The sequence below is a fragment of the Eumetopias jubatus genome, unplaced genomic scaffold (assembly GCF_037043125.1).
Source record: "Eumetopias jubatus isolate StellerSeaLion01/CBP00866 unplaced genomic scaffold, mEumJub1_p1.0 scaffold_2, whole genome shotgun sequence".
NCBI classification, from domain to species: domain Eukaryota; kingdom Metazoa; phylum Chordata; class Mammalia; order Carnivora; family Otariidae; genus Eumetopias; species Eumetopias jubatus.
In genome coordinates this window covers 21,436,660-21,449,140 of record NW_028274808.1, presented here as the reverse complement: position 1 = coordinate 21,449,140, position 12,481 = coordinate 21,436,660, and the positions used below count along the sequence as shown (strand labels likewise).

Below are 12,481 nucleotides of genomic sequence, written 5' to 3'. Positions count from 1 at the left end.
CCTTTGACCCTCTTCCCTCTCGTGCTCTCTCTCATTCTCTCTCTCTCAAATAAATAAATAAAATCTTAAAAAAAATAATATTCTAGCCAAATGTGAATATATTTCTTAGATGCATTCTCATAGTGGCATGCACATTTGTAATTTTGACAAATACTGCAAAATTGCCCTATGGAGTAAGTTGCACCAATTTCTACCACTATACACAAGGCTTACTTTCCCATATTCTTTGCCAATACAGTTTATTATTGGAATGGATCTTTGCCAATTTATAAGTAGAACATGATATGTTAGTATAATTTTAGTTGTATTTATCTTACTAACAATGAAGCTGAGTATCTTTGGATCTTTGGATCTTTGGAGTTGTTTTTCTTTATTTTTCTGTAACCTGAGTCTTCTATCCTGTTTTTCATTTTGCTATTGAGTTGTTAGTCTTTTTATCAATTTGTAGGAAATTTTTATGTATTAGAAAAATTACCCTGTGTCTGTGATATGAGTTTTAAATGTTTTCCCCAGTTTGTTATTTGTCTTATTTATAATGGGCTCTGTCGTGCTCGCTTCGGCAGCACATATACTATAATGGGCTTTGTCATACACGTTTTTGTTTTTGTTCTTCCTTAATGTCAAGCAATTAATCATTTTCTCTTATGACTTTGGAATTTGGGATCACAGAAAGTCCTTTCCCACCCCAAGGTAATTATTTCCCAATGATTTCTTCTAGTTCTTGTAAGATTTAGTTTGAAGCATTTAAATCTTTGATGATTTTGGTTTTTATCATGTTATGAATATAATGATCTGTCTCCAATTCATTTTTTTCCAGCTGTCCCAACGCTGTTTATTGACTGATCTTTTTTTCCATTTATTTCACATCTGTCTTATATCCTTATTCCCTTATGTGTTCTGGGCTTTTTCTGGATTTTATACTCAGTTCCATTGATCTGCATATCCATTTACCACTATTTGCTCTAAAAATAGTTGCCTTTTCTTTTTTTTTTAATTATAAAGGTTTTATCATTTGTTTTACCAAATGGCACAGTTATTCTGTTCTTAACCCTCCTTCAGATACTTTTCTTTCTATAATTTTCCAGACGAACTTTAGTTTCAAAATCCATAAAATTGTTTTCCAACATAATTTCAACTCATGTAAATTTATGTTCTTAAATGAAATAATAATACTCCAGTTTAAAAATTGTTCAAGCTTTATATATTTTAGAAGATATTTCAGTACTCTGATATGTGTTTTCCACACCACCAAGTAATTCTCCAGTTCTCAGCAGACAGTGACCGGGTTTCCTATAGGTATAATTCAATTCTGATGCTCTCTACCTGAAGGTAGTGACAGATCCCACAAGTTAAAGGCTCAGCCTCAGAAGACTGCTCCACTTTAAACACCAGTCAAATCCACAGGTTGTTCACCTGCTTCTGACCAACTGACTATAAAATCAGAGGTTCCCATGATGCCCCCCCTCAGGTTCCATTAATGTGTTGGAGCTGCTCACAGAACTCAGAGAAATATTTACTTCTGTTTACCAGTTTATTATAAATTGGCATTATGAAGGATACAGATGAAGAGCCATGTGAAGCGATGCACAGGGCAAGGACTGGAAGAGCCCTGAATGCAGGCGCTTCTGTCCCCATGGGCCAGGGTGCACCACCCTCCCACCATGTGGATGCATTCACCAACAAGGAAGTTTGTTAGACCTCATTGTTCAAGAGTTTTCACAGAACTTAGTTTGCAGCCCCTCATTCCCTGAGGTTGGTGGGTGCAGCTGATAGTTCCAGACCTTCGTCGGTGTGTCTTTCTAGTGACTACCCCATCCTGAGACTACATAGGAGCCCAGACAGAGTCACCATTAATTTTTTTGAATTACTGTTTTCAGTTTTTTGGACAAATCCCCAGAAGTGGAATTGCTGGATCATATGGTAATTCTATTTTTGATTTTTTTGAGGACCTCCATACTATTTTCCATAGTGGCTGCATCAATTTACATTCCCACCAAGAGTACACAAGGGTTTCCTGTTCTCCACATCCTCCACAACACTTATTTCTTGTCTTCTTAGTAATAGCTATTCTAACAGGTGTCAGGTGATATTTCATTGTGGTTTTGATCTGCGTTTTCATGATGATTAGTGATATTGAACATCTTTTTATGTATCTCTTGGCCATCTGTATGTTATCTTGTAAAAAATATTTATTAATATCCCCTGCCCGTTTTTTAACTGGATTGTGTTTCGCTATTGTAGGATTTCTTTACATAGTTTGGATACTAACTCCTGATTATCAGATATATTATTTGCAAATATCTTCTCCCATTTAGTAAGGTGCCTTTTTGTTTTGTTGATAGTTTACTTTGCTGTGCAGAAGTTTTTTAGTTTGATAGAGTCCCACTGTTTATTTGCTTTTGTTGCCTTTGCTATTGGTATCAGATGCAAAAAAGCATCACCAAGACCAATTTCAAGCATCTTACTTCCTGTGTTTTCTTCTAGGAGTTTAATGGTTTCTGGTCTTAAATTTAAGTCTTTAATCTACTTTGAATTAATTTTTGTGTATGATGTAAAGAAATGGTAATTTCATTCTTTTGCATGTGGCCATCCTTTTTCCCCAGTACTGTTTATTGAAGAGCCTATCCTTTCCCCATTGTATATTCTTGGCTACAATATATGCATAGGTTTATTTCTGGGTTCTGTATTCAGTTCCATCAATCTATTTGTATATAGTTTTATGCCAATAACATTCTGTTTTCACTACTATAACATTGTAATATACTTTCAAATCAGGGAGCATTTTTTTTTCCTTTTTGCTGCTCTGATTGGGTGAGTTTCTCTGCCCTATCTTTGAGTACACCGCTCATTTCTTCTGCTTCATTTAGTCTGCTTTTGAAATCTTCTAGTGTATTTTTTTTTTAACCTCTGTGACTTCTGTTTGGTACTTTCTTATATTTTTTATCTCTTTGTTGAAGTTCTTACTGTGTTTATCCATTCTTCCCCCAAGTTCATTGAGTGTATAATACTTTGAACTCTTATCAGGTAAATTACTTATTTCCATTTTATTACATTTTCCCCCCCTGAGGTTTTTGTTTGTTTGGAAAGTATTTCTCTTCTTCTTCATTTTCCTTGACTATGTTCGTTTCTATGAATAAGATAAAACAGCCACCTCTCCCAGTCTTGAGGACTGGACTAGGAGATGAACCTTATCATTCAGTCCTGCTCTACCTCTTGATTGTCTCTAAAATTGTGTATTGTCCAAGGAGCCTATTATATTTTTAATAGCTCCCAGTATTTGAGGGTACACCAGAACCTGAGAAGAGTTCAGCCAGCACCTGGAGTCAGGCTGATTAGAAGCCAAACCTTCAGCCAGACCCTCAGGTAGCAGCTTTTAAAGTATGCAAATATATATCGTCTGTGGGGCTGCAAGTGTAAGCCGTGCTGGCCACCAGAGATCTGGGGGTCTGGTCCTTGGGTAGAATTGCAAAATTGGAGCCCCAGATGATTGTATAAGCTTCTTTCTGGGAGATACTTGTGAGCTGGAGTGAGACTGAAGGAGTGTGCAGAGATGGCATCCACCAACCTACGTTTCCTGGGAGTGCCTCTGTAGGCCTCTGGTTGTATGCGAAACCAGAAGCCTTTTCATCAAGCCAAAGCTTTCAGACATGTTTATTAGACTCTTTCACAGGAAGACCAGGGGTGTGTTCAATCTGCTGTCTGTGCAGCGCCCTGGGGGTGGTAGCCTGCCAACAGCTGCCTCTCTCATTGTTTTACAGTTGCATGGGACCCAGGAATGCAAGCCCTCAGCCTCCAGAGCTATGCAATCAGTTGGTGTCTTGTGGATGGCAGCCACCAAAACTGGGGCAGCAGACATAAAAACCAAGCACCATATGTGCAAGAGAGCTTCCTTCCAAGAGATATTGGTGCTCTGGAGTGTGACAGAGGGAGAACATGAAGAGAGCACCTACCACCCTTTGTCCCTAGAGCATATCCCAGGGGGTCCCTGGATGGGGGTTAAATTAGGTACCTGTCCCTCAAGCTGACACTTTTAAGATTAGGAAATGAGACTCTTACACCTAAAATCTGGGTGCCTCTCAATCGACTGCTTCTGTGCTGGGTCCTGGGGTAGGTCCTTTGGTTTCCAAAGCTAGATGTTTTGGGGGTGTTCTTTTGAGATGCAGGGCTTAAAAGATGGACTGCTCAGTGTGGGGTTCAAACTCTTGCTCTTCAGGAAGAAGCTTCAGGTTTTGCGTTTTCTCCTGATTATAGGTCTCTGTGTTGAGGTTTGGGTTTACAGTGAGATTGTGTGTCAGGCTTTCCTACTTGCTTCAGTATTGATTTTTCATATTTGCTTGATTTGTAGGAGTTGTACAACTAAGTTTTAGGGCTTTTTCTTGAGGACATTGTTCCATATTCCTCCAGATTTAGTGTGTTCATGGAGGAGGTGATTTCAAGGTCTTGATTGTCATCTTGAACCAGGACCCAGATATTTTTACATTGCTCTCTGATTCAATCCCAAGTACATGCTGCTGTACCACTTTTTCTAATCTATATCCTTATTTTTTATATGTATTTTTTTTATATTTTAACATTTTTAGCAGTTCTTCTATACATTTGAGTATTTTTCTTTAAAATCTTTTAGAAAAGCAGTCCTGACTTTCACTTATATTTTTCCAGATAAAGTGAGAGCTACTATTTAAACAACCTGTCTTGAATACATTTTCTGGATTAAATGTTCTCCATTCTCTTTATGAAGACAGTGATTGATGCAAATGGAATGCTCAAAACTCCAAAAGAGCCTGTGTATTCACTTCCCCTCTGACTAGTTGAATTATATGTTTCCTAAAACATTTTCTTTTTTCATGGAAACCACACTTCTATTTGGGGGGAGTGGGGTCATTATCAATTTGTAGAATATTTAATTCAATTATATGATTATAATAACAAGATTCTGTCTCTGTGTCATGACCATTGTTATTTAAAACCGTTTGGGAATAATTTTATAGGTTTACCCCTAAAGTCTAATGTTTTTTTCTGTCTTTTTCTTTAGCCTATACAGTAATCCAGGTGGGATGCCTCCTTATGCATCTCAGGGTTTCCCATTTCTTCCTCCATATCCCCCGCAAGAAGCTAACAGGACTATCACTTCTTTGTCTGTTGCTGACACTATCTCTTCTTCAACAACAAGTTACACACCAGCCAAACCCGCTGCTCCTTCTTTCGGTATCCTTTCAAATCTGCCGTTACCTGTTCCTACAACAGACACTTCAGCACCGGTGGGTATCTTCAGCTTTCTGTATTTTTCTATCCTTGAAAACTCATCCAATTGACAAATACTTATTATCTGCCTTCTTGTGCCAGCCACTAAGTAAGGCACAAAAGATAAAAAGATTAAATCACATTTTCAACTCAAGTAACAAACTCAGCGGAGACCAGCAAATTATCAAATAATTGCAAGTAAGAAACTTCCAGTGGAGTAGAAGAGAGAGTCTAGAGTTCATGGTGAAGACAGTTGAGGAAACGGTCAGTGCTCGCAGGAACTGAGGTAGACCAAAAGGGATGCTTTTATAAAAAATGTGTCTCTGCTTTTTCACCACTTTATCCTTAGTGCCTCAGACCACACCTGATACATATAGTAGGTGCTCACTTAAAATAAGGCAGATAAATTAATTTATTTGTTTATGTTTAAGGCCAGATTTTGATAGATGGTAATGAATTTGTCAAGACGAAAAGGGTTATATAAAGCTTTCCATAAAGAGGCAGTAGTATTGACAAGGTTGCAGAGACATAAACCAAATCGCATTTTTTATGAAACTGCCTTTAATAGATCTCTCTGACTGTCATATAGGAAATAGGCAAAGGCACAAAAAGTGATTACATAAGAGAAGTAGGTATCAGGTTGTGGAGGATCTGCTCTCTACCATGCCAAGGGCTTCAAGTGTCTCATTGGTTTTAAAAAAATGTGTATGTTCTTAAATAAACTGGTAACTTATTGCCATGTGGGATGTTACTGAGAGACTAATACTTTATGAATAAAACATAAAATGATTTTAAAACCTCCATTTTAACCCTGAGTATCACCCACAGTAATACTCAAATATTATAAACCTTATTATATCCAACTTTACTAATTTTAGTGTTTGTAATAATTTAGATTAGGCCCAAGTGGAGTTTGTTTTTCCAATACCTTTCATCATTTTATTAAGGAATATTACGAACAAATATTGTGAATATCATGAACAATATTAATTACAATTAGTAGGATAAACAAAATTACAAGAGACGTTTTCAAGGATCCTCTGTTTTAAAAAAGTCATTTATAAAACAATGGATTACCTATTCCTTATCTACCCTACTGTCATATCAAACTTAGTTATGTAACTATTCAGACTTTTGCAACTTACTACATTTTTTTTATATTCAGTATCTTTTATTTGAGACAAATGTATTCATATATATCAATGAAATCCACAGATAATTCTCTACATTAGTCACAGATACACTTAAGCATTTTATTTAATAGTTATATACTTGCCCAAGAAAGAGGTTAACACAGGTACTAACATGATCCTCACCTCCCCCCCCAAAAAAAACAAAAAAAATTTAATCCTCTATGTATAAAGTACACTGAAAAAAATAAGAGTAAAGAAAGAAGGGGAGAATAAAGACAATGTAAAGTACAAAGATGAAAGTGATAATGAAACGTTATGGGATGTAGTATATTAAAAATTACATTTATAATCAAATAGGAGCAGTCAAAAAGATGGCTAAAACTTAATTACCATTTCATACTTCTCTTTAGATAAGCCAAGATGGTTTTGGTTACAAGATGCCAGATATCCCTGATACATTTCCAGAACTCTCAGAACTAAGGTAAAAAACTTGGAGAGTAATGTCAGTATTCATTATGTCTTTGACAATGATAAATACAAACCAGATCATCATTTTCATACCCATATTAAAGAAAAAGGTTTTTTAAATCCTCACTATTTCTATACTGTGGCTATCTTAGTGGGAAAGTTATACAAATCAGTTTTATGTGTTGTAGTTTGTTTTTACTGAGTGACTTAGTGTGTACCTAGGGATTTTTCTAGATCCTGGAAATGATATAATAGTTACCAGGATAACACTGTCATTCTCTCTTGAGGCTTACATTATTGTGAAAATTATTTCTCAGTACATCATCCCTGGTGATTTCAAATATTTTTTGGCTTATTTTAGACTTTTTCATTTTTCCTTTTGTAGGTAGAACTTTGTACATAGGGGAACACATTAATGTTCTCATAAAGAAAAATCACAGTGTTTTTACAGAGCCAAATTGTATTCAAACTGATGACACATAAGTTTGTATTATTAAAGTATTCTGTTTTTCGTAGAACACTGCTTCTCTAAGTTGCTTCATGAAAAAATTGTTTTATGGCCACTCAGCTTTGGGAAGCATTGCATCCTTTATACCCTATTGAAGGTTTATAATACTCATAAGGCTGTTTTTACTAAGATTTCTGAGTGTAATTAAAAAAAGTTTTTTTGTAATTCTTACTGTCTCTGGGATATATCCCACTGGGGATATACAGCCAAATACTTATGAGAAATCCTACAGTAAAAAAAAAAAAAAAAAAAAAGTTTACCTTAATTGACCCAGTGTTTTATAATCATTTTTAGGAAGTAGTGATTCATTATTTTCTAATAATAGTCAATGAAGGTTTACAATATATCACATACATGTTATGCTTGCAGCAACCCCAGAAAGTAGGTACTATTATTGTTCAGTGTTATAAAGGATTCTTTTTTTCTTTCCTTCTTTAAAAAAAAATTATTATGAAAATGTCACGTTATACTATTACACTTTATATTATGCACACTATGTTATTACCCATTTACTGAGGAAAATGGTTGTCTTGGAGAATTTTCTATATCCTGTTTTTGCCGGATTGCATCCTTGTAGTACCATTGAAGATGTTCTTCTCTTTCCTGTATTTCTTTCTCTTGGTGGCCAGATCTAGTTTTAATTAGAGTTAGGTTCAGTTTTATCGAATCATTGAACTGCACACTGTAAACCTACACAATGTTATGTGTTATATGTCAATTATATCTCAATGCTAAAAAAAATAGGCTCAATTCTTTGGTCAAGAATACTTACATTGTAATTAGTGCATACTTCTTATTACATCACATAAGGCAGCAGTGATGTCTGGTTGCCCTATTTTTAGTGACATTAAGATTGAAACAGATGAAACCCCTGAAATCATTGGCTATCCATTATTTCATTAAGGATTGCAAATGTGATTATCACTGCCGGAATTAGCCAAAATTCTGTGAAAAGAACTTTTTGTATCAACTATTGAGTTTTATTGAAATACACTTCATATAGGAATGGAAAGATAAATCCTTGTTTTTTGGTTTTTGTTTTTCAGTTTTCAGAATAATGAGTTGATGCACAAACAAGCTCCAAAGTTTTTGATGGGCAAGGTTTTCTGTGTTTATTTTTGTAGTTGTTTCTGTGTTAAGAACTTACAAATTTTTAAAAAATACATTTGATGTGTTTCAGTCTATTGCAGTCATTATTCTTCTTGATGCTTAAACAGTTCTATCTTGAGTCCCTAGCAAACTCTTCACATTGGCTTCTATAGCCTTTCTGACAAAACAAAGATGCCATCATGAAATTTCTTTTCCCTGGCCTGAAGTCATTTCTCTGAAAGGCACTTGTTCTTTTTCAAAATTACAATATCAATATTATTGCTGTGATTACTGAATTCAAGATAAGCGTTTGTTTTTGTTTTTTATACTTCTTTTGTGTTTTGGTTCTGTCGCACCTGACATGTACAGCCAAATACTGTTTTTTAAAGTCTGAATAATACTTCTCTGGAGGATATATAACTTAGAAAAAAAACAGTGCTCATTTATTTCCATTTACTCTGAATTTTAGAAATTGCTTTTTTAAAAATTTTTTTAAACATATGATGCTTTTGTATGGATCAGTAGTCAAAACTAATAGATAGATATGTTCAATAAGGTTTAGCTTCCATTTCTATCCCACCCATCCAGTTTCCTCTTTCACCCTGTGGATATTGATTTTTGGTTTTGGTTTAGCCCTCCATGATTGCTTTTTCTTAAATATTTTATGACTATCTGTACACACACACATCCATATATTTACCTTTTATTGTGACAGCCACACACGTTAGCTAAATAGACACAGAGGTTAACATTGTTGTGATTGTTCATGAACCCTAGTCTTAATAATCCTACCATGATTGGATGCTACTTTCAGACCACTTTATGTTCTACTGTAGTTGATGTTTTATTTGCTTTTAAGGTTATAATTTGCCTTCTTATGTATGTGTTTGTGTGTGTGTGTATATAGATATAGATACATAAATGATAGTTCAAAAATTATTTAGAGCCATAGCAACTGAATAAAATGGAAAAACTGAATATCATTATGGAGAAAAACTAGTGACTGATATTCATTAACTTTTCTGTTGTGTTTCTAGTGTGTCACAGCTTACAGATATGAATGAACAAGAGGAGATATTGCTAGAACAGTTTCTGACTTTGCCCCAACTAAAACAGATTATTACTGACAAGGATGACTTAGTAAAAAGTATTGAAGACCTAGCAAGTATGTCTTTCCTTACTTCTTAAATTTTCTAAGAAAAATATGATGTTTATCTAGAAATAAACCAGAAATTTATCTTACAGGAAAAAATCTCCTTTTAGAGCCCAGCTTGGAAGCCAAAAGGCAAACTATTTTAGATAAGGTGAGTTAGTTATCATTTTGAAGAAATCCATACAATTTAAAAATACAATAAAATAACATTTTTATTTTATCTATTAGTATGAATTGCTTACACAGCTGAAATCTACTTTTGAAAAGAAGATGCAAAGGCAACATGAACTTAGTGAGGTAAGATGTTTAGCTCTTTACCATAAGAATTTTTATTTATTTTTTGTTTTTTTATTTTTTAAAGATTTTATTTATTTATTTGACAGAGAGAGACACAGTGAGAGAAGGAACACAAGCAGGGGGAGTGGGAGAGGAAGAAGCAGGCTTCCCGCTGAGCAGGGAGCCCGATGTGGGGCTCGATCTCAGGACCCCTGGGATCATGACCTGAGCCAAAGGCAGACGCTTAATGACTGAGCCACCCAGGCGCCTCTACCATAAGATTTTTTAATCTGAATATGTGTGAGCCACATTCTTACTTTGATTATTATCAGAAAGCAGTTATTAGGTGTCTGTCTTTATAAGGCTTGATACCTTTAAGTGAGATGAACAGCTCTCAGTTATAGGGCATTATACATTATTTGTGCTCCTGCAAGGGCATATTTGGTTCCAAAGCAGAAAAATACAAAACACCCCGTAAATAACTTAACTAGGAACATTATTATAAATGCCAGTTTACCTCCTCTAATAAAATCTAACAAAAAACTTGAACTATAGTCTCACTTGTAAACTTATGTACAACTATCTCAAATGAAAACTTAGGAAATTGAAAAATATATGAAAATTATAAAGTTTAATTCACCACAAATAATAGATTTTATGCTAGAAATCCAGCTAATTAAAAATAAAAACCCCTTTGTAAAATTCAGCCCATATTTCTGTAAAATCTTTAAAAATGAAAAGGAATAGGAGACATAATCTTTGTATGTCATATCGATAACCAGCATCATAATTAACAACATCCTCTTTCCTTTAAAGTCAGCAATTCTGGAAGGTAAAGCCAATGTAATAAAACAAAAAACTAAAACAACAGGAAAAAGAATGATGGCAAAGGAAAATATAAATTTATAATGGATTTCAGATAATTTAATCATCCTTTAGAATTAAAGACAAAAAATAATAGCTAACATTGAATAATGATTATGCATCTTACACTGCACTATGCTATTTTCATATATTGCCCATTATTTCCACAAAATTCTAGGAGGTAGGCAATGTTATTATTTTTTATAGTATAGATAAGCAGTCTGAGGCACAGGGTTATTGAATAACTTCCCTGAAGTCATATAAACAGAAAGTATCAGAGTCAGGAATCAAATATAGCAGTCCTTCCTCACTCTTAGCCAGAAGAAAGTCTGAGAAAAGCAACTGAAACACTCTTAGCTGTACGTTAGAGTTCAGTAGATGCTGAATAAGCTTTTCACAATAGTCACATCATTCTTTATAAACTCTTAGTAAGTTAAGAATAAAAGTTAATTCCTTAAAAAAAAAAATTCCTTAACTTGAGATAATATTAGAAACCAACAGCAAGCATCACAATTGCCAAATATTTCCAGGATCCCCTTAATATTAGGAATAAGGCAGTGATGCCAGTGATAGACAAAGGAAAGAAAAAGAAACTCAAAAAGAGAAATATGAATGTCCAGTAGTCATACTGGTATAACAGTTACTCTGTCTTCTGTGCCATTTGTATAAGAATTGCTTAAAATGATTTTTGAAACACTTAAAAAATATAACCTTGATTCCGACGCTTGTCTCTACGTGTGTTCACTCAAAATCTTTGGGAATGATGAGTCAGTCTTCTGTGTGAGTATGTAAGTACTTGTAAGTATGTAAGTACTGTGTAAGTACATACATACTGTGTAAGTATGTAAATCACTTCACTGGACTGTTGGTGCCATCAGTGCAGAAACTTGCCATATTTTATTCCTCCATATACCCAGTACCTGGTCCAGTCCTTGGCACATAGTAGATACTCAGTAAATATTCAATGAATAAATAATGGAAGCATTTGAACAGATAGTCAGCCTTTCAGTAATAATAATTATAATCAAAATCTGCCTCATCCTTGTGAGCCAACCTAAAAAGTTAAATGACCAGGGTTGGCAAGGGTGATGAGAAAATGGTTCATTCCTGTTCATTCCGATGTGTGAGTTGCCACCTCACACCCACTAGCATGACTATTATTAAAAATAGCCTGGGTGGCTCAGTCGGTTGGGGGTCCTGACTCTTAATCTCAGCTCAGGTCTTGCTCTCAGGGTCGTTAGTTCAAGTCCCACGTTGGGCCCCACGCTGGGCATGGAGCCTACTTAAAAGAAATAAAAAAATAAAAATCGTCTTATTTCTTATATTTAGGTCTTCAGTCCATTTTGAGTTAATTTTTAGTTACTTATTTTTTGAGTGAATTTTTATATATGAGATAAGATAAAGGTTCAACTTCATCCTGCATGTGAGTATCCAGTTTTCCCTGCACCATTTGCCAAAGACTATCTTTTGGTCTTAACACACTTTTTGAAAATATTTGACTATGTTTGTGAGCTATATTTCTAGGCTTGGTCTTTCATTCATCTACATGTCTGTTCTTATGCCAGTACAATGTTGTTTTGATTGCTGTAACATTGTAGTAAATTTTGAAATCAGGAAGTATGCAACTTTGTTCTTCCTTTTTAAGATTGTTGTGGCTGTTTGGGGTCACTTGAGATTCCATATGAATTTTAGAATGGGTTTTTCTTTTTCTGCAAAAAACTGTCATGGAGATTTTGATAAGAATAGCAT

General features: G+C 34.7%; 1 protein-coding gene across 2 annotated transcripts in view; it reads left to right on the top strand.

The window, feature by feature from the left end:
* Positions 1-12,481, top strand: part of VPS37A (VPS37A subunit of ESCRT-I) — a 45,181-nt gene that overhangs the window by 25,870 nt on the left and 6,830 nt on the right. Inside the window, exons 5-9 of one of the 2 annotated variants that reach the window (XM_028099719.2) lie at positions 5,033-5,258; positions 6,785-6,855; positions 9,477-9,604; positions 9,703-9,743; positions 9,821-9,889. In XM_028099719.2, coding sequence (XP_027955520.1) covers positions 5,033-5,258; positions 6,785-6,855; positions 9,477-9,604; positions 9,703-9,743; positions 9,821-9,889 — 535 coding nt within the window. Of the gene's footprint in view, positions 1-5,032; positions 5,259-6,784; positions 6,856-9,476; positions 9,605-9,684; positions 9,744-9,820; positions 9,890-12,481 lie in introns of both variants that reach the window. The other variant, XM_028099718.2, reaches the window with a different exon arrangement.